General features: G+C 42.4%; 1 protein-coding gene across 40 annotated transcripts in view; it reads right to left on the bottom strand.

Moving 5' to 3' along the window:
* Nucleotides 1-25408, bottom strand: part of LOC125688938 (E3 SUMO-protein ligase RanBP2-like) — a 180385-nt gene that overhangs the window by 131895 nt on the left and 23082 nt on the right. The window contains exons 1-9 of one of the 40 annotated variants that reach the window (XM_048935826.1): nucleotides 11633-11898; nucleotides 9077-9144; nucleotides 8475-8586; nucleotides 7579-7731; nucleotides 6709-6939; nucleotides 6183-6328; nucleotides 5218-5410; nucleotides 4622-4712; nucleotides 3719-3928 (exon numbers count right to left, since the gene is read on the bottom strand). The exons of 13 other annotated variants lie outside the window; for them this stretch is intronic. In XM_048935826.1, coding sequence (XP_048791783.1) covers nucleotides 3719-3928; nucleotides 4622-4712; nucleotides 5218-5410; nucleotides 6183-6328; nucleotides 6709-6939; nucleotides 7579-7731; nucleotides 8475-8586; nucleotides 9077-9144; nucleotides 11633-11707 — 1279 coding nt within the window. In that variant the 5' untranslated portion in view covers nucleotides 11708-11898. Of the gene's footprint in view, nucleotides 1-470; nucleotides 618-704; nucleotides 843-1243; nucleotides 1406-1776; nucleotides 1901-2200; nucleotides 2377-2459; nucleotides 2639-3718; nucleotides 3929-4621; nucleotides 4713-5217; nucleotides 5411-6182; nucleotides 6329-6708; nucleotides 6940-7578; nucleotides 7732-8474; nucleotides 8587-9076; nucleotides 9145-11632; nucleotides 11899-14657; nucleotides 16016-16814; nucleotides 16891-19173; nucleotides 19223-20306; nucleotides 20400-21189; nucleotides 21341-22375; nucleotides 22526-23291; nucleotides 23413-25096; nucleotides 25371-25408 lie in introns of those variants that run through there. 26 more of the 40 variants (XM_048935690.1, XM_048935898.1, XM_048935673.1 and 23 more) reach the window with 26 other exon arrangements.

The following is a 25408-nucleotide window of genomic DNA, read 5'->3' as shown; positions in this document are numbered from 1 at the left end:
ATTGCAATTCTTGATCTGAGGAAGAGACTGTGTTCTGATCTATGGCTGAACAGCACACAAGGCTTTCACTACAGAAATTCTAGGCTTTTTTTGTTGTTCTTTCCTTCGCAGGAAAGCCCTACATCTGTTACAATTAAGGTAAGAGGACAATTCCCACAAGCATTAATTCTATTTGGAAACTATCAACCTCACAAAGACAGTGAGCACAAGCTATTTGTTTACACAAAAGCCGTCATCTACAGAGAATCAAAAACATTTCATAATCCGATACCTTCACAGAACCTTCCCAGGATACACCACATACTGGAGTAAAGACATTTATTTGGCTTGATGAAACACCATAAGCCTAACTTGTCGTGAAGCAAAATCTGTTTGGAGAAGTCTGTCTTGAAAGCAAATTGTCTCATTTTGCACCAGTAAGCTAAACCACTCCATCTCTCCAAACAAGATGTTAAGCAGGATTTACTTACTTTGTCAGCTACTGATGGATCAGAGGAGCTTTCATCGATGATCTTCATCAGGTAATGCTTTCTTTTAAGAAGATAGGTTTTGTGCTCTTCTTGTTCTTCTGGCAACATATCATCGCTCTCAATCTCCTCTGCCTTTCTTTGGCAAAGCTACACAACAGTACATTGATTAATAAGAATTGGTCAGAATGCAAGCAAAAGAAAAGCATTTTCAGGTAATGCAATTTACAGACTTACTATGGCAAGATTCCAGTATGAAACCACGTTCTTAATAGCTTCAAATGCTAATAAAGCATCATCGGTTTTGCCTTCAACCGCGTCCAACATTGCAAATGCTATATGTGCCTCTTCTTCATAGGCTGCAACCTGAAAGACCTACAGCCAAAGCAAAAGACAACTCACACGTAATGTGTTTGTGGACATTGGAACAGTCAGTAACTGTGAACATCTAGTAATCAATCAGATAGGAGGAGGTTAATAATATTACTAGTTTTCCTGCGATACAGAAAAACAGCTTTTCCATAAAGCTGGTACTAAGGGAGTTCAGTGCCTTCCACTCTGATAGTTTTAAAGCTGAACAGTTCCACAGACAGATCCTACCAAATCTTAGCATTAGCAATACAATGACAAAAAACCAAACCCTAACAACACGCAAAACCAACCGAACCACAAAAAGAAAACAACAAAAAAACACTATAAAAACCCACAACCAATTTACGTGTAAGATTGTGACATAAAATCCCTCTTACTCTCATCTTGGAATAATCAATCTGTACCTGAATGTCCACACTATGGAAATGGTTGAACAGAGGATCAGTAGGCTCAGGAATACTTTCGTGCTTTTTGATCATTTTCAAAGCAAGCAAAGTTTTCTTCCAGTAGTAGGCACTTCTTCCAATGTATTCTTTCTGGTCGTAGAAGGAGGTAAGGCTAGTGCCCTGTTGGAGAAATTGAAACTATTGCAGAAAATGCAAATAAAATGTTATTCACGCTTTTTTATTCATACTTTTTCTCCTCTGATGCAGTTGTTTTCTTGACAAGTTTCAAGAATTTTTCTCTGATGCTTGTGATGTATTTCAGGAAGTCACAGAAAGTAACACACAGGTAGAAAATACATCATTTTTAACTGCGTTGTTAAGAGAGTAATGAGGGAGAGAGAACTTGTCAGATAAATTAGTTGCTCTAGTCCTCCTATCAAAATTAGCAGCAGCTCTCAATACTACATTCTCATCTGATTTTATTTGGCCAGTTCAGTTTGCGAAATTAGAGAAAAACAGATGGTACTTATTCACAAATAATCTTCACTTACTGTTTTTTGCAGGCTTCTTGCCCAGTGGATAATTAAGGCAGGCTGAAGGCCGTGTTTCTCCTGGGCTCGCAGAGTACTTAATCCATGCTGTACAAGAAGCTTCAGTCTTGTTGCTGAGTCTGGCCTGAATATTACAAGAAATATTCCTCAATTATTAGTCCCTCTCTTTTAATCTGTTCACACATTATTTCTTTGATGAATACAACAAGCAGTTTTAGTCCTAAGCTGGCTCTTGACAAATACAATATTAGAAACGTAAAGCCCGTTTTTGGAAAGTTCTTAAGCGTCTCGCCCCTACAGCACCAAACCTTTAATGCTCAAACTACGTCAAACAAAAGGAACTCGCTTTACACAACCTATGGGAATCAATTCAGAAGCCGTATACAAGTTTGGTTAAAGTCTTTCCAAACTGAAGAAGCCTTACGTTGTTTTTTTCTGCATCAGAGTACGAACTGCATCCCACCAGGATCTCTGCTTCTCAGTATAGTACTGTTTGCACAGCAGCAATGGTAAGAATGGAGGCTGATGTGTGCCGTAGTGAGTATTAAACTTCTCTTGCAATTGTAAGTTGCTGGTGAACACCATTCCAAGTAAAAAAACCTGTTTGTGTAAGAATAAACAAAGTATTAGGTACCCAAAACCTTGCATTTAAATGCATTGAAGAACTGGGAAAGTTTACTTACTTCCAGGTCCAGCAGGCAGATGGATTCAGGAGCATCTGTTTCAAGCCTTGATGTTTCTTGTGGCAAGTGAAAAAGCTGTTTTAATACTTTGCGCAGCGGGAATAACGCTGACATAGAATTCCACTGCAAGCCAAGCCAAACAAGGTGCTGGAGACTGCCACTGTGCATTCGAACAGCACCTGTGCAAAAACAAAGGTTGTAAGATGCTAGGATCTGCGTCCTACTTAGGAAGACCTGCATCTGAAAGGTGGGTTTCATTACAAGAGAAGGAGCTCTGAATATTTCTACCATGGAAGGGCTTCCCCAGCAACCTCCTCCCACCTGTTTGCCTCTGTCTAACAAGCTGGAACTAAGAATGTTCAAGTAAGATGTAGCATTCTTCAAGTGATTCCTGCTCCTGTTTATATTATATAAATAACTATAAAAAAAACAACCCAACAATAATATCTATTTCATAAAAGTGCACAAGCAAAGTATATTAATACTTCACCTTTTCTGTCAAAGCAAAAAAATGGAGATAATATAATACTTCTCTAACGGGGTTAATCTTTAGCCTATTGCAATAAATGTTTGTTTTTCTTTTTTAATTTTGTATTTAAAACCATGATGAACAAACTTCTTCAGAGAGACCATAATAGCATAAACTTTTATTTTAATATGTAAAATACATATATATTCAACAAGAGAAAGGCCATAAGCCTTATTGCTTTGCACTCTGATCGGTAGTTTTAGTTTGAATAGTCTACATATATTTTTGACCACTAATAGCTAAGTAGAAGACTACTAGCATTCTACTCTTGTTACACCCAAATTCAAAGCAAGCCCTCATTGTCAAGTTCAGCTTAAAAACGGAAAGATTTCACTAGCTCACAACTCCTCCTGGAATTATTTCATTTTTATGGAACCCTTTATTGTAAGCTGTATTCACAGATTACACATGAAGAAGTATGTGCCTTCCTATTAGCACTTACAAGTGTACAAACACGGAAAGCTAAACAGGCAGCTTCAACTAGAAATGAATCAGAACAGACCAGAAGACAACAGTGTGGAAGCAGGAAGTATGTGAGAAATTCTTCAGAACCTGGCATGATGATACTGCCTCTCAGCTACAGCTGAAAGTGAAACCTTACAAATCACTCTCTGATGAGAGCAACGATGAGCAGCTATTACAGACACTTGTCTTTTGTTGCAAATGATGCATTTGTACAAGAACCTCTAACACAGTCGTGTTTATATTGAGTTTCAGTAACATCTCTTACCAATATCATATTTACTCAGTTCTCCTTGAACTGGTGCTTGTGTACTGACATTTCCCACATCATCTGTGCCAAGGAAAGATCTCTCTCTAGAAGCTCCACTCCCAAACAGGCTTTCAAACAACGTAAATAAACCACTTTTGTTTGCAAAAGATTCCACAATCTCTTTCAAAAAGTCTTCCTTGCCATGGCTTAAGTTCAGCAACATGTGACCTAGGAAACACAATGTCACAGAAGAACACTCAACAATATTTGATGCAGTGGGCTGCTTTTGCTACCTGAGGCTGGGAAGCAAGATTTCCCCTTATGATATTTACAGATTTCTAATTTACACTCTCCCTGTAATTAAGCCAGTGTTTTACTATATGGGCTGACAGCAGTCCCAAAGCATTTGAAAATCCAGTTTGCCAAAATTACTATGTACTTTTATTACAATGAGCACTACAGTGGTCTTCAAAATAAGTACCTGCCAATCTCATCTATTCAGGATGAATTCAGCCTGATGTTTTCTTTGTTTTCATCAAGGGCACAAAAGACAGCAAAGACTGAAAAAGACTGCCTCTGCTTTCAAAACAAAACAAAACAGCAGCAAACCTGTTGCAACCAAGAAGGGAACAAAAGTGACAGAGAAAGAGCAATATTTTCTTTTATACTTGGGACCAGCACTGCTTGCAAACAGAGACATTAAAAATTAAATTCTATCTTAATGTCCGGGAGATAAAAAGTCCATTACACGTCAGGATTAAGCTGCTGTTTTGCTTTTCATACGTAGCCGAAATATACGAAGTTTTATAGCATATTTCAAGACACCAAACGTGTTCTTTAACAAGACATTAACTCTGAAATCAACTACTCATAAAACTAAAAAGGAACTATGCAACATTTGTAATTATTAATTTTTATTACCAGACTGGCTCTTTCGGTCACAGGCCAACATTTCCAGCATGTCTTGCCCAGCAGGATCTCCTTTTATTAGTTTGGACTTTGGTTTAGGTACCTGTGGAAGAAAGAATTGTTACAGCTTCTTCACAACAAAAAGGAAATCACTTCAGTTAGTCTTAAAACTCACAAAACAAGGTTGTTTCTTTCCTGAACAAGACACTAGGTGAGTCATCAACCAACTGCAAATACCTTCAAGAGCACACAAGCTTGATCCAGCTCTGCTATCTATGCAGTAAGTGTGGGAGAGCTACTCAGGTCATCCCCCTCTCTCCCACACCAATAACCCTGATATCAGTTATTTTAGCTGCTTACAGAAAAGGGCATACCCTGCAGGAAATACACTCATAAGAGTCATTTTACTTCTGACAAGTGAAACAGTTGAAGAGACACCTTCTGCACATCAGTTGAAATCTTTTAAAGAATTGTGGAAGAGGAAGATTTGGTGAGGAGACAGCCTTAAAAACAGCAGTTCATCTTTGGAATACAGGTGTTCAATGCATGTACAGCGAGAGCGTTCAAGAACCGCAACAACTACAAGCACAAACTGAACAGTGACTTACATAGAAACTTTTCAGATAACACAATGCTGCAAGTTCACATGCATCTCTCCACTGCGCCTCACTGCTCTGGGCCATTTTCAGTAGGAAAGTTCCTGCATGCATGTAGAAGTGTCCTTTCATCTCAAGGAAGGTACGAGACAGCTCATCAGGTCCATTCACATATGGTTTCACAGAGTGAAGCACACGGTCAAAACTAGAACGGAGACAAAATTCATTTTCAACAAAGCCCTGATAAAATCTATCGCGTGCTTCAGGCCAGTGTTATTTAGCCATGAATGGAGTGACTTGATAATTCAACTGCTACTGCCATCTCTGTAGCTTAAACCTGAGTTGCACAAGAGCAGGACAACAGTCTTGAGCTCCTAGAGCTCCGAACACTGTTTATTGAAGTGAAATCAATAGGAGTCAGTACAAAAGAGAAAGTATGGAAATAAAGGAACACAAATCTGAAATTAACTGGCTACAAACATTGTTTCGTACTATTCCAGCTGTGGCACACATGACCCAGTCTGAAGTCAGCTGGATTAGCTGATCCTATCAGTTTTCCCTCAAGGAGAATGCAGGTGGCTTCCTATCTCCCATTTATACTAGACATGGGAAATTGTTCGTTGTTTCAGTATGTGTTGTATTGACTTGACCAGGACAAAGCTGACCCACAAGTGCCTGTGAAATGTAAACCAGCTGAAGTCAAGAACAACACTCTCATGCTGCAGTGAAAAAAGATAACTGGCACAGACTATCACTCAGCCGTCTCTAAGGCTTGTAGCTCAGGCAGACACATAGCTTGGAGATCAAGCCTAGTAACATTTTTTCTCTGTGGCTACTATAGAGGAACTCCCCTCCAATTCACAAAATGGCTACTCAGTGAAAATTATGTCTGCTGGATGTTCTGTGACCCAGAAAACAAATACTCAATTTCTTTTCTTTTTTTTTTTTAAAAAAAAACAGAAAAGTTAAAACGATACCTTTCAAGTGCCTCTCTGCTTTCTCGAACATCTCTGGAAGCAAGTGTCATTTTAACAAAGCTAGCATAGGCCAGCAGATGATCTTTCTTGATAGCTCTCCAATTATTCTTATCAGATTCCAAGTCTCGAACTGATTCAAGGTATTCCTAAAGAATAAAGTTCATCAGAGAATAAGGAACCACCCTCCTCCTAGGAAGGCAAGAGCTTCTCCAGAACACGTTGCTCCATAATCCAGTTTCCCAGGTGAGACATTAACATACTCTTCAGCAGCAAAAGTCCACAAACGATTTGCCTGAGCAATTTCCTCCCTGACAGAGCTGCTGTATCTAACTTAGTACTTCAGCTAGAAACTAAACAATTCCATAAGATTTAAGAAAATCCCAAGTAAATCACTGGGTCTGGCAAACATCACAGTTGAAGGAATTAAGTCACTTGAGCATTAGCTGCCACTGTAACGTTACTAAGAGAATAACACCAGTTTCAAGGGTATGGGAGATGATGGCAGGATCAAAATATGATTCAATACCTCAAATGTCTTTATGACACATGAACACCATTCCAAGCTTGAGTCTACTGGTATTTTCTTCTCTGCCTCCTGACAATGAAGCACAGCATCTCTTAACCTATTATTTGAACGGTAGAGAGCAACCAGTCTGATGTTCAGGTAGATATCATCTGGTCTCGCATAGAGTTCTGTCTGAATCATATCAAAGAGCTGATTCCATCCATCTTCACCTTTATGTTCCAGTAACTGCTCCTATTAAATACAAAGGCAACATGTTCACATTTCATTCTCCACGAGAGCCTTTTCAGCAGCTACATCACCTGTTTTCTCACTGCCACTACAGACTACATTACTCAAACTACTCTGAAAAGCTGTTGAGGCCTAGAGTGTTTTACAACATTTCAGAAGTGGAAAAAAAAACCCAAACCACTTTAGAGTTTGCATCACATAGATGCTAAGTAACATGCTAAGTTAAGAGCATCAAATCATTTGGTTCAAAGATGGCACACCTTGATACAGAACAGGCTAAAAAAAAAAAAAACAAAACAAAATACAAAAAGCCCAGCAAACACCACACACAAAACCCCAAAGCACAAGCCTCCCAACACTTCCATTTCATTGCTGTTGCACTACAGAAAACTAATGCCTGCACAAAAGTGAGATAGTATGACTGAAAGCATTTACACAGTATTTGGGAATAACAGCATCTCCTACATTCTACAGCTTTTAATTCAAATAAAAAAACCCTAGAAAGCAGTGTAGTCTCATAATAGAGGCAATATTAATCTAATCTTGACTTCTTGGATACTATTACTAACATGGTTTTCCCATCAGTTACAGAAACTGAAGTTTCTACTAGGCACAGAACAGAGATTAGAAGTTGGAATTTACCTTCAGTCTGTAAGCAGCAGGACTCCCAGGGAAGAGCCTGGCAGCTTTCTCAACCCAGTACTTGGCTCTTCCATCAGTGATGTTGTTACTACACAGCAACTCCGCAATCTTCAGCACAAGATCTTTCTGCATTGGATTCAGCTCCACAGAACGCTGGATTTCCCATGCACAAACACAAGAAAAAAGGTTACTGGTAACTTGATCTTGCAGTCCATACAGAACAAGAAAGAAAATATGGCCCCCAATAAACAGACCCAGCAAGTCAAGTTAGAACTATCAGTAAGTATTTTCTCACTACTTTCAGAAAAGTCTCCTTTTTCAAAGGCCACCCTTGGTTTCTAACACCCAGACAACTGCTGGAATCCAGAACACCACAAGAGAAATAATGCCAAAACAGCTCCTCTGCCTCTACCACCAGCTGCTGCTCTACTCAGACCACTGGACCAGGAGTATCTCTAGTCTAACCTAATGTGGAGGCTTCTGAAAAATCAGAATTAAGTCAGAAAGACTGACAGTACTCCACTGAGTGGCAACAAGACTTTTGTGCATATCCTCTCCCTCCCCAAAGCCCAAATAACAAAACGTTGACTGGATTTCACATTGATACACTTGCCTAATCAAAACTGTGTTTGCCCTGTTCCCTCTACCTCTGAGGAAACAAACAAACAGAAAGCCCACCACCATCAAAAAACAAACTGTGCAACTGAGAAACACTCTCAGTCCAGTCTTTCAGTAGCAGCTGCATTACTGCTGTTACCATAATCCCTACTACAGAATTCTACAGGGGTCACAGATTCTTCGTCCAGTGGGAAGAAAATCAGAGCAGGCAGCACAAAGATCAAGTCCATTTCAGATGGAATAAAGCAGGACATCAGGGAGGTGAGGGAAGTGCTTACCTTGTAACACCCAAAAGCTTTTTCTATGTTATCCTGAGCTTCATAAATCTGTCCCAGAAACCTGTGAGCTTTGGGATCTCTCTCTTGGACACTGAGATAAGTAGAAATATATCTACAGAGTAAATTAAAAAACAAAACAAAAAACAAAACAGAAGGATCAGTACTGCTCAGTAATACAAGACCCCCCCCAGCCTGTAGCTAATGTGGGAATGTAATCTGTCATACAGGACATCCAGCCATATTTAGTTCTAGGTGCTTGATCTAGACCTTCAAGTAAGGAACAACATTGTTTCTACATGTACAGATTCTACATATTTGCCTGCAAGTACTGGCCTTTATTAAATAAAGCAGTAGTTCACAGAAACTGCACGAAGGCCGTAACACAGTGGCATAAAAGACATTGCAGCCAGGTGAGTTCTTACAGCACACTATGACTACCCATCCTTTAGGCTGCTCTTTTAGGCAGGTTTAAACGGCATCCAATTCTCCCATTCACTGCTACCTCAGAACAGCATGAGAATGGTTTTGATTTCTCCGCTCCACTTCACTTAGCTTTTCTATCACATGTTAAAGAACAGAACAACATACGTAACATTTATTACCTTTTAGCAAGTTCATATTCTTTTATCTCAAAATACAGCTTAGCAAAAAGGAATCCTTTCAACGATCTCTGAAGGAAAGAAAACAGGACAGGTACATTTTAGATATACAGTACTGCTGAAGTAATTGAACAGGGAGACCTTTCTTTTCAGGGATGCATCATATTTCTAACAGTTTCTTCATAGTTACCAGCTCCAGTTCACTCCTCCTATTCAGGGCTTTGTTTGTGAAAGATACAGGATTAAGAAAATAATGTTTTTTCCCCAATAACTGGCATAGGCTTCTACCAAAGCAAAACTGGGGTTACTGGCATTTCATAAACACTTCTGACTAAACACAAGAAGAATGGGGCCAGCTACAGATCAGCTTTTTTTCTTGCAATGTATCTACGTTGCAGAAGAAAACAGATGCCACAAATTAAGAGTCCAGCTCCTCCTGTTCATGCTTCTCTCACCTTCATCTCTTGCCCGTCCTCTTTTTTTTTTTTTAATCTTCACTTTTATTTCCTTGTTCTGCCCTTCAGTCAATACCTGTGGAGAGGTATGTTTCACCTTTCACTCACAGAGTCCTCAAGATCAAGTTCACTTGGACTGATAACATCAGCACTAAATTACTGCACTGAAGAAACTTTTTTTTTTTACCTGTGTGAATGAGCTTGAGAACTAGGAAGTCATGAGCAAAAACTGCATGGTAAACATGAACCAGGAGACAAAACTAAACCTGGGGTCCACGTATCACTGCCACAGTAGCCTCTGTTTGAGAATCAGGAATCAGGAACTAGTTACACCTAGGACTCCAGATGTGAAACAAACTTCTACAATCTACAGACACTTGAATTTAGTCTCCTATCCCCTTCCTACCCCCAGGTTACTCCTGAAAAATTTTTACAAGTGGATTCAAAGGAACACCAGTCTCCTACTTTTCAGTCTGTATTTTGAAGTAAAACATGGATACACTGACATGCACAGAGTGCAATCATGCGAGACATCTCCTTGGAAACAGGGTTGGAAAGAAACTTCAAAATAAATGCTTACAGCCTCGTACAACCCTCCTCTCCAAAATCAACACCCCAGAAAAACCAGTAACTACTTCCATCACTGACTGTGCTATACAGCCAGTTACAAGCATCACTGAAAAGATGAAACCAAACCCACAGCACTTGGCCTTGAGCACTACTAAAGGAGAGGCAATATCTTTTCGCTGAGCTCCACAAGAATACCAACACTGTTGAAGATTATCTCCAAATTTAGCAGCGATACATTCAACATTGTGCAGCCTAAACAGCATCAAAATCAACCAAACAAAGTGAAGGGACAACTCCACTGCTGTTGAAGAAGATCAAAATGAGGACTCATGCAGGCCTTACACTCACATCAAGGCCCTGCTGCATCACAGTGTGCATTCACATTACACAACTGCTGAATATTCCACGTCTGCAATAAAACCAATTCAAAGCAGCAGAGCGGGACCTTTCCGGATGAAACTGCTCCTATGAACCTCATCAGTCAGCTCACCGTGACCTGCACACCATTTTCCAGCTATCAGGGAATCATCTGGCTGCCCAGTTACTAACGCACAGCAGCAAAGCTATTTCCCCCACCACTCCCTCTCTTATTACTGACATTTCACAATGCTGTCACACAGATGAGAATAACAGCCATACAACACACCAAAGAAATTCAGAAGCTTAACAGTATGCATTCCCTATTTGGGTTCCTCAAGAGAGGAAAGTCTGGAAGCTCAGGAACTCTCGCAAGACCTCACTGTGGCTTTCCAGTACTTGAAGGGAGCATATAAACAGGAGGGGGAATAGATAGTGATAGGACAAGGGGGAATGGTTTTAAGCGGAGACAGGGGAGATTTAGGTTCGATATTAGGAAGAAGTTTTTCCACACAGAAGGTGGTGACGCACTGGAACAGGTTGCCCATGGAGACTGTGGATGCCCCATCCCTGGAGGCATTCAAGGCCAGGCTCCATGTGGCTCTGGGCAGCCTGGTCTGCTGGCTGGCGATCCTGCACATAGCAGGGGGGTTGAAACTAGATGATCATGGTGGCCCTTTCCAACCCACGCCATTCTATTCCCACAGAACAGGACGGATCCGTATTTCACCACGCCGCTGCGCTCCTTCGGAAGTTGCCGAGGGCTCACCAGTTTTAAGAGGCGCGCAGCGGTAGCAAACCACGCTTCCAAGGAAGTATATCGGTGGCCTCCCTCCCTCGGCTTCGACTCCCCACCCACACGACTCCACGAGCCCCTCAGCAAGCTCTGACTCACCAGCGCTCCCGGCAGCGGGAACGCCACGACCCCCCCGCCCCGTACCCGAGGGATGAGGCAGCAAAGCGCCGCCCGGCCGGGCAGCCCAGCGCCTTTCCCGCGCACCGGGCCCGCCGGCCCCCGACGGCCATCCTGGGCCCCGGCAAAGCCCGAAACCACCCCTCGGGCCCGGCACCCGCGGGACGAGTGGAAGGACGGGGCGGACGGGGAGCGGAACACACCGCGGCCCGGGCAGGCCTCGGGAGCGCCGCCGGCGGTGCCGGCCGGGCCCCAAGCACTCACCTCTCTAGGAGAGGAGGCGGCGGCCTGCACGGAAGCGACGTATCTCTCCACCTCGGGCTTCGTGCGTCGTAGCATGGCGCCGAGCCCGGCCGTCCGGCCGGCACTCCTCGTCGGGAACCGCGCCGAGCCTCACCAGGAGAAAGAGCAAGCGGCGGAAGGCCGGCACTCGTACGCTACGCAAGTTCCCGCTCCACACACGCCGCAACGCCCTCCGCTGCCGATCGCGGCGACGCGCGACGTCACAGTCCCGGCGTGGGGCGGCGCACGCGCCGAACGCGCGCATGCGCAGTGTGAGCGGCTGGTGCGCGGTTGGTTGTCGCGGCGGCGGGAATCTGAATTACGGAGCGTTACGCCGCTCGGCGCGGGCTTCCGCTCGGCGCGCCGCCGGTGCCGCCCTCAGCCTGTCCGCCCTCGAGCGGTCTTAGGAAACAGCGCCGCGTGAGGCCGTGCTGAGGTGTTTTCCTCACCTGTAAGGCCGTGCTGCGTCACCGCGAATGTCAGCGTCACCCGCCAGCCATCGATCAGGCTTTATTGTTCGGATTCATAGACGACGAGCTTTGAGCTCTGGGTTCCAGGCACCGCGAGTAGCAGAAATACTTGGTTTCTGTCCGAAGCAGCTTGTAAGATGGCGAGATGCGCCAACCCAGGAGACGGGGCTTAAAAAGCGATGTTCTGAGTTTTGTGGTTCTGAGCACCGGCGCCGCCCCGTGCTTTAGCTCCTGCCAGGGAGTCCTGGCTGCTGCTCACTGGAGGCGCTGATCTGTTTTTCTGCCGGTTCTAAGCAAAGTGGGGCCACCAAGCTGCAAGTTGGTGAAGTCTCATTCATGGGGAGAGAATCACAAATGCACCCCGCCCACCATCGCTAAGCCCTAAGGCTGCTGCTGTACCCAAGAAACACTGACTACCTTGATAGGAACTGAGCACAGGGCTTGCAGCTGCCAGAGGCAGAAAGGCTTTAGGCGCAGGTCCTTCCTCCTGCAGGTACCTCCCCTGGGCTTTCTAAAGTGCTCTGTTAGAGTGCCAGTATTATGGGATAATTGTAGTACATAGATTTTCATTAAAGTTGATGTATTATGAAATCTGTGCATTGTTCTGCCTTAATCTAGCTGGGGGTATTCATGAATCTGGTCACCTTTTCCCTCCTCTTATGGTGGGATGTGACAGTGCCACATCTACAGTTGTTGAACATCTCCAGGAACAGTGACTGCATCTCCTCCCTGGCAGCCTGTGCCATTGCTTCACCACTGTTGCTGAGGATGAATTTTTAATAATATCCAATCTGAACCTCCCGTGGTGCAATTTGAGGCCATTCCCTCTCATCCTATCTCTGGGAGGCCAATCCTTACCTCGCCACAACCTCCTTTCGGTTCATCACCTTATCAGGAGAGTGATAAGGTCTCCCCTGAGCATCCTCTTTTCCAGACTGAACAACCCCAGTTCCCTCAGCTGCTCCCCGTAAAACTTGTGCTCCAGACCCTTCACAGCTTCGTTGTCTTTCTCTGAACACACTGCAGGGTCTTTCTTGTCATAAAATCAGCCTCAAAGCACGTACATCTATGTGAAGTATTTACAGTACTGACAGGCCAGGAAGTGAACTTCAGCACCAGACCTGTAATTTTCCAGGCTGCCTAATTGCTAGCTCACTCCCTGGCTCTGTTTTGCACTTCTTTTAATTAATGCTCTTGATGACAATAACCATGGTTATTACTTCAATGACAGTTTACTCCAAAGACAGCTGCTGAGTGAGCAGCGTGAATTTGAGCAACATTCCACTGGGAAAACAAGAATACAGAAAAAAAACTTCATCATGAAGGTCATTAAATACTGGAACTGTTGCCCACAGAGGCCTGTGAAATCACCTCTTCCTTGGAGATGCTCAGAACTTGGCTAGGTAAAACTTTTAGTACTGATGAAGCTTTGAAAGTCACACTTGCCTGGAGCAGATGTTTGGACTACCTGACAGTCCCTTCCTTCTGAAATCTTTATGGGATGTAACAGGCTTTGAAGCCCCAAGACAGCCTTGATGCTATTTGTGGGGTCTGAAACACACACCTGTGTTAATGGCACAGAAACCACTGCCTTGCTGCTACTGCACATCGTGTTCACTATCAGTAACTTGAAGAAAGAGCAGAAAACATTGTGTTAGGGCCCCAGGACTGCCACAGAGCCCAGGGGAGACTGATGGCTACACACTGTGAGTGAGGTGTGGATGTAACCTTGCGAGGCAGAGCTTACTGTGCAGCCTCAAGTTAGGGATTGTTCCCAGCTCCCTCAGCAGTAAGGCTGTGCATATGGTCAGCATAATGTGGAAAAGCAAAACAAAACAAACACACTTGAACTGAGTTACAGTGTAAAGGAATCATTGTTGAGTATTGATGGGCTGAATCCATGTCACAGTCCAAAATCTCAGCAGTGTTACTATTACGCTTCTTATATACGTTTTTTGGGGGGAAATTTTCAGTCATGAACACAGCAATGACTGCATTCTGCTACTGAAGTGTTATTGCATGGGATAACTGTATATAACCACAAAGTAAAAAATACCCTACCTAGCACTAAATGGGAAGTCTGGGATGAAAGTTACACTGCAGTGAAAAGAGTAGAGAGCAAAACCTGGGAGGAAGATGTGCTTTTGAACTTCCTTTCTTTCAGAAAACCTGGTGACAGTGCCAATCAGAAAACATCCAGAAGAATCCAGCTGTTGGTTATGAAACAAATGATAATTTATTTTTTAAACCTAAAAACTAAAGTGCATTTCTAGGACAAGCAGATGTCTCCTCTAAGTCAGGACAGTAAAAGAGTTTTACATAGATAGTCACAGGTAGAAGCATAGTGAAGGAAGGCTGCCTAGATGCTTTTCCACCCATCTCAAGTACTCACATAAAAGAGGTGATACAGGTTTTAGTAACATTAGCCTTTATTGATGACACTGGAAAGATGTTTTAAAGCATTTGTTTTTCCATAAACAGGAAAGAAAATTTTGCTTGCTATGAAGTAATGATATAAAAATTGTGTTTCTAATATGAAAAAAAAAAAAAAAGGTTTGCATACTTGATAACAGTACCATCAAGAATTCCTAAGTAATGGTATTTTTGACAGAAAAGGGAAGAGCAAACTTTCATGGACAGAAGTCAATAGTATAAAGCAAGCACAAGCACACTGCAGTGAATTCTGAGGATTTGTGAGCACAGTTCTTGAAGATGGCTGAAGAAACAGATCCCAGTAGGATCAAACTTCACATATTTACACTCACAGTGTAAAAGTAATATTGCCAGTTAACTCAAATACGCATTTTCATTGCTGTTCCAGAAGTCAGGGAAGCCTAGAAGCTAAACTTCAACCTCAGGTGTTCACACCCGAAGCAAAGTTCCTCTTGCATCCTGGATAATTAAGGCAAATTCTGTTATCTTTTGAAAATACCTCATACAGAGTTTCTGCACAAAAATAAGGAATAAAAATAAAACTATAGATATATATTGAATGGAACACTGTTACATATGGCCCGGCAGAATAAGGCACCAAAAGTAAATCAAAGGCAAGAGCTTATAGAAAAGTGAATGTGTTATTCTGAATGGAATACAGCAAAATTCAAGTAGATCTGAGTATACTTGTTTCTTGCAGTGGGAATTAGACTTCATACAGACATTTCATGCTAAGGCTGATGCACAGAGATTCAGCGTGTAAGTACAAACTATGGAAGCAGGTCATTTGTACAGTGACTGTGTTTAGAAAGGCGCTACTTTTCAAACCACCTTCAACAAGGCTCCTCAGTGGGACTATTGGACCTGAAATCTAAGCATTATTTTTCCGGGAAATGAGGTCTGTTTGGTTTCTTGCCCAGGCCACGGGGAATTTTGTATGCATGCTTCATTTGCATGCTGATATTTTCATTAATATAAATTTGCATATTGATATTTTCATTATTATAAATGACACTGCATGCCCATAACGTTGGGCCTGTTTGCACAATGTGCTTTTGCAGGTACTCACAAGCATATTTTCTCAATCTAAAATTCCTCAGAGATTCCTGTGCTCAATGGCCCTCTTGTATGGGTGCATTATCAGGGTCAGAAACCTCTCAGGTGAGCTGACAGAAGCGTGGTCTGTTTATCAACAAATCTGTATTTGTACGTGTACTCACAGAGAGAATGGAGCATTTCAAGATGAAAGGCACGCATTGTAATCTGTTGTCTGATTACAGCCTCAGAGTCCCTCCCAAGTAACAGATACAACATTTTCATAAGGAAAGGGGAGAGCACAAGAAGTCTTCACTTCCTTCCCACAGTTTCAGCTAATTTCTTCAGTCTTTTCTTCAGCTCTAGAGGAAACTTCTCATAGCACTTTTTGCAGACAGGCTTCATATCAAACTCCACAAATTTATTTCTAAAATGACATAGCAAGAAAACAAAGCCTTAGTGGAAGGGATCCTGAAGAAAATAAAGGGTGTATTAAATGCATGCAGACAAAAAAATGCAACTGCACTTTATACACATGTATGAAATTACTTTCAGAAGCTCATACACATTGCAGACCGTGACTGAAATACTCTGAGTGAGTGATGCCCCATTTATAACTGTGTCTCTGAAAAAATCTTTCAAACTCAGCTGTATTGCTAAGCAAACAGAGCTTAAAAGAATAACATAACAGTATTTCAAGTTGCAGTTTTGTGAAAAATATTTGGCTGTGAGCCATGAACGCATGCAAAAACGTTAAGTAAAAGCATCCGTAGCACTGACCAAAGAAGAAAGGAGCACAGGTGGTGGTGAGAAGAAAAACAGTTTACAAACAGATGGGCTTTTTCTTTTTCTGCTTCTCTTTCTCCTTCGCTTCACGTTCCCGTTTGGCAAGGCGTCGCTTAAATTCATCTGGCATTTTCTCATAGCAGTGTTTGCAGACAGGTTTTAGATCAATTTCAACAAACTTATCTCTTCAGAGTGAAAGGCGGAAAAAATAAAGGATGAAAAAGGACAAGAATTAAGAAGACTGAACTGAAGGAAGAACGGAACAGGCAGCTGAAAGAGATGTAAATCAGTAAATAGAGCAAGAAGAAGGCACAGGCACATTGTCTCAGTGTTGTTCAGACGGCTTTTGTACTGTAACAGTTAAACCTACAGCAACATCCAGTATTGTAAAGAGAACCACTGATATGTTGTGAAGGCATCACACCTATCGACTGACTTACTTGAGCGTTAACTTAGTGTTGCAGGTTGAACAAGCAAAACAGTTCACACACCATGCCTTATTCAGAGCAGATACAACTAGAGCAAGGGAAAAAAAAAAGAGTACATCATTAGCATTACCAAAAAAAGGAACAGTTAAGCTCAAATGTTTGTGAAATGTGAAAAACAATCATTTGAATCTTGTAGCAAGCATTAAGGTCTGCAGCAATAACGAGGCAAGACCTGGAAGGCACACCTGATTGTTGCACAGTGGGACTCAAGCAATGATAAAGCTGTCTCGCAGAGGGCACGCAGCTCTGCTTTGGAGAGGAAGTGTCTTCTGTTTGTTCTGTACCTCAATTTTCAGTTACTCCTCTCTTTCAGTATACCTTGGCACCTTTCCCTGCCAAATGTTGCTTCTGTTTCCAACCATAGATCAAGGATTCTGACTAAGGCTCTAAAGTTCCATGTGGAGCTCTTGGAACTGGTCCAGAGGAAGGGCACTAAAATGATCAGGGGGCTGAAGCACCTCTCCCATGAAGAAAGGTTGAGGGAACCGGGCTTGTTCAGCTAGAGAAGAGAAGGCTCTGGGGAGACCTCATTGTGGCCTGCCTATATTTGAAGGGAGTGTATAAATAGGAAAGGGAACGGCTTTTTACGAGGGTGGAAAGTGATAGGACAAGGGGGAATGGTTTTAAGCTGAGATGGGGGAGATTTAGGTTTGATATTAGGAAGAAGCTTTTCCACACAGAAGGTGGTGACGCACTGGAACAGGTTGCCCAAGGAGGCTGTGGATGCCCCATCCCTGGAGGCATTCAAGGCCAGGCTGGATGTGGCTCTGGGCAGCCTGGTCTGCTGGTTGGTGACCCTGCACATAGCAGGGGGTTGGAACCAGATGATCATGGTGGTCCTTTTCAACCCAGGCCATTCTAAGATGCTACAATTCTATGACTCAGGACAATGTTCTTCTCTTACATTTTGTCAGCAGCAAACAGAACCAGAACTCTGTAAAGCCAAACTTCTTTTCCCACACTATGGGGCAAGCACATCCACATATGCTTACATTTCTTCTGCTGCTTGCCAACATAATACCAGTCAAAGCAAAGTCTGCTTACAAGAGATCTCAATCAATAATGCAGTCTCTTAAAAAACTGCTGCCACAAGAGTTTGTTTCACCAGACAGAGAGGAAAAACAAAACTGGATACTCATCATTTGTGACAGCAGTGTCAAATTTGTGTGTAGAAATGAAAGAAGAAATGTAGAATAATTGAGGATGCACAATGAAGATAATTACTACTTCATATTCCGTTCAGTGATTGAAATGTACAATATCGAGAGTCAGATGATATGGCATGACATGACAGCACACAGAGATGTGAAGATCAGACAAGGCTGCAGTTACTCATTCACTCCAAGCCCCAGTTCTCTTCATTCAGGATCTCAGTGCAGAGGACAGCGCTTCTGGATTGTTGTTCTGCAGGTGGTGTCCAGTCCCAAAGTGTGGGGAAAGCACATTTCTGGAATGTAGGTCTCACCCTATATTTACATGGCTGTGAACTACTTTAGGGCTCCTTTCATGTAGCAGAGGCTTCCTCCCACTTCGAGAATGGCTTTGGCTTAGGTGAGGCTAAGATGTGTTACAGTGTTTACTTCAGGCAGGTGTAGCTAGGAACAAAATAACGTGACTGCACGTGGAATGATTTGCCTTATGGCATTTTATCATTGATGACAGTCCAAAAAGCTACAAAACAATCACTCCTCCTCAAAATTAAGGCGCTTCCAGTTATGGCTTCCCAGATCTGTTCAGGTACAATTCCCTCCTGGTTCTGTGAAATTATTATCAGCCTCTATTTTCAAAAGACAGGTGCCTGTGACAGATAGGTGAATATCTCCAGGAACCAAACTGAAGCAATGGAAGGTAGGCACTTAAAAACAAAAAAATCCCTCACAAAGTCCACCTCAATTGTTCAGTATCTAAATATTTTTCCAAATCTATGTCATGATCCCTAAATTCACTCGAGGAGATGCCTATGTGGTCATTGTCACAGTTGTACGGGTCCCTTTTGAAAGCTGGTGGGGACAGGAAGCCTCCTGTGCATCTCTCAACATCCCTGGCCTTTGGTTATTACTAAAAGGTTTCCAGCTGACCACAGTTCTCTTCAGCTCCTGTTTGATCTTCCATCATCGTGAAACACCTGCTGTAAGGTCTTCTTCCCCTTTGGCCTCTGACTAATCACATCTATTTCAGTTTCTGATAGAGAGAATGCTTCTTTGTGCTTTAATGGGAGCAGTGAGGGATTCAACAAAGGACCTTCCTTCCACTTTTAGAAAGAACTTTCATCAAAACGTAACATTGAGAAAAAAGCTAGAGAACTGCTTACCATCTCCTTCAATCACACGATTGCAGTGGAAACATACATCACCAAACAGCTGAAGAGGAAGGAGAAGCAATGAATTTTTAATGTCATGATTTTATTGACAGTAATTTCTCAACTGCATTTCAATCGCTTTCCTGTTTATTTCAGTTTAAATAAAGGAGAACGATGGCAAGTCTGATTTTGGGTTTCAATTCAATCTTGCATCTTCACATTGGAAATTCAGCAATGAAGAGTCACACACACACTTTCAGTAACCATCCAGCTGAACATCTGTACATCCCTTCAACACACAGCTCCTGCCCGGTGTACGTTCTTGCTCTATCATGACTGCAGTGCTATTGCTAACAATGTCATGGCATTTATTGTCTGCAGGGATGCCAGCAATATTTCAATCACCTGCCCTTCGTCACTGACAGATTTAGGATCCATCTGTAATTAGCAGATGCCTTACAACTCCCACCTGTAATCCTCCCTTATTTATCCAAGCAAAGATGTGTACGTGACACCTTGCACTTGGCTGCCACAGAAGAAAGGTCCATCCATTATGGTGCTGGACTGCACAATCAAGGGAGGCTGGAGGCAAACGGTGCAACTCCATGCATCTCTTCTTTAAATGCAAGTGGTCACTAGGTGGTGCCCTCTGACAAATTTTGCCTTTGTTGGTCTTCAGCAAGTGGATGGAAGAGCCGCTTGATGCAGTCTATCTTAACACACAGTCAACTCAGAATTGCAGCTGTAAGGAAGGCCACCCTACACAAAGGCTTTGTGTTAAACCACAGCTCCTGAGTGGCAAATGGTCTTTATGTTCTTGGGAAAACCTGAGTGTCATCAGCTGCTCTGATCTTAGAGGTGTGTAAAAGCTTGGAACGGCTCAACATAAGAAACCCTAAGCTTGAAGAACAACTAGATTCTGATTAGCCCAGCTTTCCTTTATGAATTACCCACCTGTTTCTTTTTTCAATGCAAAACTTACCTATAGAGAAACCCATATCAACTGCCTGCAGTGGAACACCTACCAGTTAACTTTATACTCACAGGTGATCATAAGAAAACAATCTCTCTCACTTTCCATCTCCCATTAATAAAATCTGTTGGTGAGTTTAAAAATTGCAGTTTTCAAAAACATGCAACCTTACCTGATTGTAGTGGGTTTCACAATAGGCCAGGCCTTTTCTCTCGTAGTGACGATGACCCAGGAATGGCTTCTCACATTTTCCACAAACGAAATGCTATGAAGAAAATTAGGGATTGATTTTGGATTTCTTGTGAATAACGGTGGGTTTTTTTTGAGAAAGCAAACCAACAATCCCTACTGAACAGGACCAAAGCCTTCTGAGTCACTGTGCCGTCTAGAAAATAAGAATTACCACTTGTTTTGTGCTTTACATCACTAAAATAACATTCCTTTTGCTGTCTTTTAACATTTCAACCCAAAACTTCCAAAAAAGAAAAAAAAAAATGCACCGAGGTGGTTCTGATATGTTATTAATGACAGAATAAAGTGAGATCAAATAATTTTCACCACTGTTGCATCTTGTGAAGAAAGCACTTGCTGGAGAAGAATTTCACAACAAAGACTGCTTATCTTCGTAACTTCAATGGAAGATTAAGAACTAAATCTTGCACATGGACTTGAAATAGGAACTGTCACCTAAACTGCTTTAGAAATATTTACATGGCCAGTAAATGCAAACCACAGAAATATGATAATGCCCACTAGTATTACGTTTGTCACAGAACTTGACGGCCTTTCTGTATCTCCTGCTTCTCACTTGGGGACATTTTCTTCTACATGGACCTTGCAAGGCTTCCTTGGACTACTGATTTTAGCTCTGCAGGCAGAAGTCTTTTCTCAGTGGAAGATCAGGCACGAGAAGGTTGAAAATGGGGTTAGGAGATGCATTTGCTGACCACTGCTGCATACTTTTCTAATCCTTTCATGGAAACTGATCGGTGACATTCCAGTTAAGTAAGTGAACATTTACATTTGTGAAAGACAACGTGCCAGCTGATGTTTACCTCCACGTGCCACTGTTTGCCCATAGCATTCACCACACGTCCTTCAATTGGTCTTCTACATGCTCCACAGATGGGGACGCCCATTTTGTCATGGCAGGGCAAACAATATAATTCTCCCTTCAGCTCACGAGCATCAGCAGTAAGTTCCTTCCTGTTCAGAAATTCATTAATTGAGAGCATGAATAAAGGGACTGAACAAGTTCAACTCAAGAGCTTCTGTAGACATCATTTAATTTTGAGCACTTGTTTCAGGAACTGTATTTGTACTACAATAATGTATTCAGCAGCATCAAATATGCCAGTTCAATATGATTATTTTTTAAACAAGGCTGATTGATTCCACAGGAAACTAAGAAAAGCCTGCTATGTAGGATGCATCAAATCTCTCTGAAAATAGCTACTGAACTTTTCTCACACAGTTAGAAAGCTGTAGTCATGCCTGCCTTGCATTCTGCCTCTCTTCACACCAGTATCTTTCTTGGATTTACATAAATGTAACTGAAAGGAAAATGTACTCCTCTGCATTTTCTCCATGATATCAAACATCAGAGAAAGAATAACATAAGCTGACAATAGCTCTGGCACAATACTACTGCTGTTTTTCAGATCAGCCTCTGCTATGATCCTGAAATGACAGCTTCCTTTGTAGTACAAAATAAACAACCAATAACGTGTGCTATATCCTACAGTGCCCCCTGATCCACGCATCAGTGGGGGATGTAGAAACATGCAGCTACGTATTCTGCAGCTGCAGAAGCTGACAAAATGAGGTGAGAGAAAGCTTAAAAGAAAAGCATACTTTGGGCAACTCAAATAAAAGGAAAGAACATAGGCAAGGTAATGACTGAAGCAGCCCCAAAAGACCACCTTTCCACCCTTTATAGCAGAAAAATAATGTCCATGACTTTGCTGCCATAAGCAAGTTTGTGCCCACATTTCCTATTCTCTAAGACACTCTGTGCTGCACATTACAGTCTTTCCTCACTTCCCAACACATCACCCGCTGTTTGAATGGAAGGTCCAATTCTACCACCCCAGGAGACGTAACCAGACACGTATCTAGCAGCAAGGCACTCAGAACTCATCCCTTTTGCCTCTTGTACTGGACTGGTTTCCACTTTAACACGGAAGTGGTGAAACAAATAAAACCAGCATTCTCCTGTTTCTTATGTGGAACTCAAGTTACCCGCAGTTTGCACAGTTGAAATGATCAGGGTGATAGGGATCATTTTTGAAAATGAGGGGTTGCTCGTCAATAATGGCGTGGCACTTCTGGCAAATGTACTTTCCCAGGCCTCTGGCTTTTTCCCTGTTATGGCAGGGACGGCAGAGATGTCTGCAACGACATAAAAGAAGACAGCTAAGTACCAGCACCTGTTACTAGGTAAAAAATAGAAATCAAGCATCTAATAGAAACTCATTTCTATCAGTTCTTTTGTGGAGTAGAATGAAGGCTTTAAAACAACTTCGTTGGTAGGCAAAGCCAAGTTCAGAAGAAGGCATATTATCTTCTGTCACCACAGAAGCATCGTTTGTTCAATTCCTTTCAATTTCATGCTTTACCCTCAAACTCTTCAACATTTAGATTGGAAGCTGGATGACAAAACTGGCCCTAACTCTGTAAATAACTCTGTCTATCACATTAAAAATATGAAATCAATGGCTACATAGTCTACTTAAAAATATCCATGAAGGATCCCACTGAAGTGAGAGCATTTATTAATGAATAGGGTGATAAACTGGACTCAAATTGGGAACCCATGTTGGAAAAAGAAACACCTACTTAAAAATGACAATACTTCTGCATCTGATTCAGTTCTAAGTGTCTATCACAGTATCCTACCGATCCTGAAACACCACCAGGTACAAAACACACACCTGACATCTGGTGAAGAAGTAGGCCAGTAGTTAATATTTTATGTGCATCTTTTAAGATATCCACTCTCAGTTTCATGATGCATTCTTAGACCTTCTTCTCATAAAAGACACTTCAGTTACTCCATCTTAACAGGAAAGCTGTAGGAACCATAACCTCTACATCCCCCCCAACTTTCTTTTCACTTTCCTCATGATCAGTGACAGAAGGAAGGGTGAAGACCCACCTGCCAGCATTCTTGACAAATCCAATATCTGCCAATACTTGTTGGCAGATATCACAGCAGAAGCATTCCGGATGCCAACTGTTGTTCATAGCTTTAATAACACGGCCAATAATGAACTCACCTGTAGGAAATACAGTAACAGGATGTAAAATACCTTGCTACACAAAGTTAAAAGAAGCCTGCAACTGAATCATAGAATTACATAATCATTTTTGCTTCTCTCTTCTTCCAGAAAAGGATATTTTGGAACTCTCCTTGACACAGTGTTGACTTCTACTCCGCTGTGTCTATAATCAAGCCTTGAAAGGGCTCCAAATTCAAAGCACAACAGAACTGAGTTTGAGTGGCCTTGACCCTACTGCAAGAAAACTGGAGTCAAAGCACGAAGATACAGTAGGAGAAAGCACTTACTAAATAGTAAATCCAACACACACACCCATTCCTCATCTATCGCATAGTCCTGTCCTGGGAGGCACTGAAAAAGTGAGAAAACCACCATTTCATCTTCTCTACTGCACAGCCATGCCAAGCGTGCACATGCAGCCATGGCCCCTGAGCAGTGCAAACACTGCCTAAAACATGTCAAGAGCTCAGCTTCCTGGTGCTGTGAAAGGCTGAATCCTGGCTCTAAAGAGCCTACTAATCCAACAGCTGTCAAAGAGAAGCCATCAGGCAGATAACAGATACCAATGAAGTCTAGCATGCAAGTCTGGGGCATGCTATTCATTCCCATGAAGTCATAGCTTTTCAAGAATAAAATTGGATGGTCTCTAGAAGCGTAGGGAAAGCTTGAGGCATCAGTGCTGACAACAACCCTGTTGATTTTGGCTACTCTTACTAAATTCAAAAACTGGAAAAGCCCAGTTCCAGGCCGGATCCATGGAGTGCTGCAGGTAAGTGAGCAGTGACCTGGAAGGCAGTCCAGCCAGCCAGTCACACCCTCCAGCAAATTCACTTTCTTTTAACTCCTCTGTTGGAACAAGTCAGTACATAAAACTGATGAGATTTTAATAAAGTTGGTGCTATAAGGACTCAGAGTAGAAGCAGCAGAAACTAATGGGCTGTGGCAGCTGGGCAGGAAAAGTCCTGAAGATACATGGTGTAGCTCCTCCATTAACTTGCCAGAGCCCAGAACAGTTTCTGGTCTCTCTGAGTGCCGCAGAGGTGAAGTTCCCTCTGCCAAACTCACCAAAGGGAAGCTAGGAGCAGATCAGTGACAGGAGCAGATCAGCAACAGGAGAGGAACAGAGCTCTGCCATGTATGGACAACGCTGGGATGCAGGAAGAGCTGTGCTCTGTGTTTCAAGGGGTTAGAAAGGAGGATTCACAAAAGTCCTTTCCAGGCCAAAACGTGCTATTCTTGAATCCAAAGCCTTTCTCCCCCGTGCACAGGGCCCTGAAGTTTTCAGCTGTTCGAGGGACAACATTTGAGAACAGCTCCATGGTTATGCGTCCTAAAGGTTCATCATTGGCAGAAACGTTGAAATACACAACAGGGTTGGTGTCCTTTGACAGCTCTGCTGCCAGAGAGAGGTGGCCCTTCTGTAGCTCTGACAAGCTTTGCTGGCATTCTTCAAATCTCCTCTTGAAAGAATTAGCCAGTTCTTGAACCTTAAATCTGACTGCAAATTGTTCCACTTTCACTTCACCATCAGAAAAACAAATCCAAGAAGAGATTTCCTTAGCTCTACTCACTGTAGCCAGAGATCAGTAGCTTTTGTTCTCTAGAATTTCCAGGGTAAAACAAAGCCAAACAAACTGCAGAAGATACTGAAAAAACTGTAAAAACCACTCAACCAACTCACCAGCATAATCTGTAGCTGTCCAAATTAAAACATTCTTTGATGTATCAGAGGGCACTAAGTTCATTTCTTTGGTGATGACATGGTTTGCACACACTTTCAGAACTTGGTCCCTTCTCATAAGGATCCTGTAATATTTCTTCTGCGTATGGAAAAGGATCTTAAGCTCTCCAACACCACGCTCCTTCCACTGAGTAGCATCTCTGTCCCACCTGTAAAGTTTCGCTCTCTCTTTGAAGAGAATTTCTTCATCTTCTTCTCCAGACTTTACCTCCACCTAAAACACAGCACAGTACTGTGTGACTTCTCCAGACG

The sequence above is a fragment of the Lagopus muta genome, chromosome 1 (genome assembly GCF_023343835.1).
Source record: "Lagopus muta isolate bLagMut1 chromosome 1, bLagMut1 primary, whole genome shotgun sequence".
Taxonomy (NCBI): Eukaryota; Metazoa; Chordata; class Aves; order Galliformes; family Phasianidae; genus Lagopus; species Lagopus muta.
The sequence above is the reverse complement of the archived record's forward strand: the minus strand, read 5'-3'. Positions and strand labels throughout refer to the sequence as shown.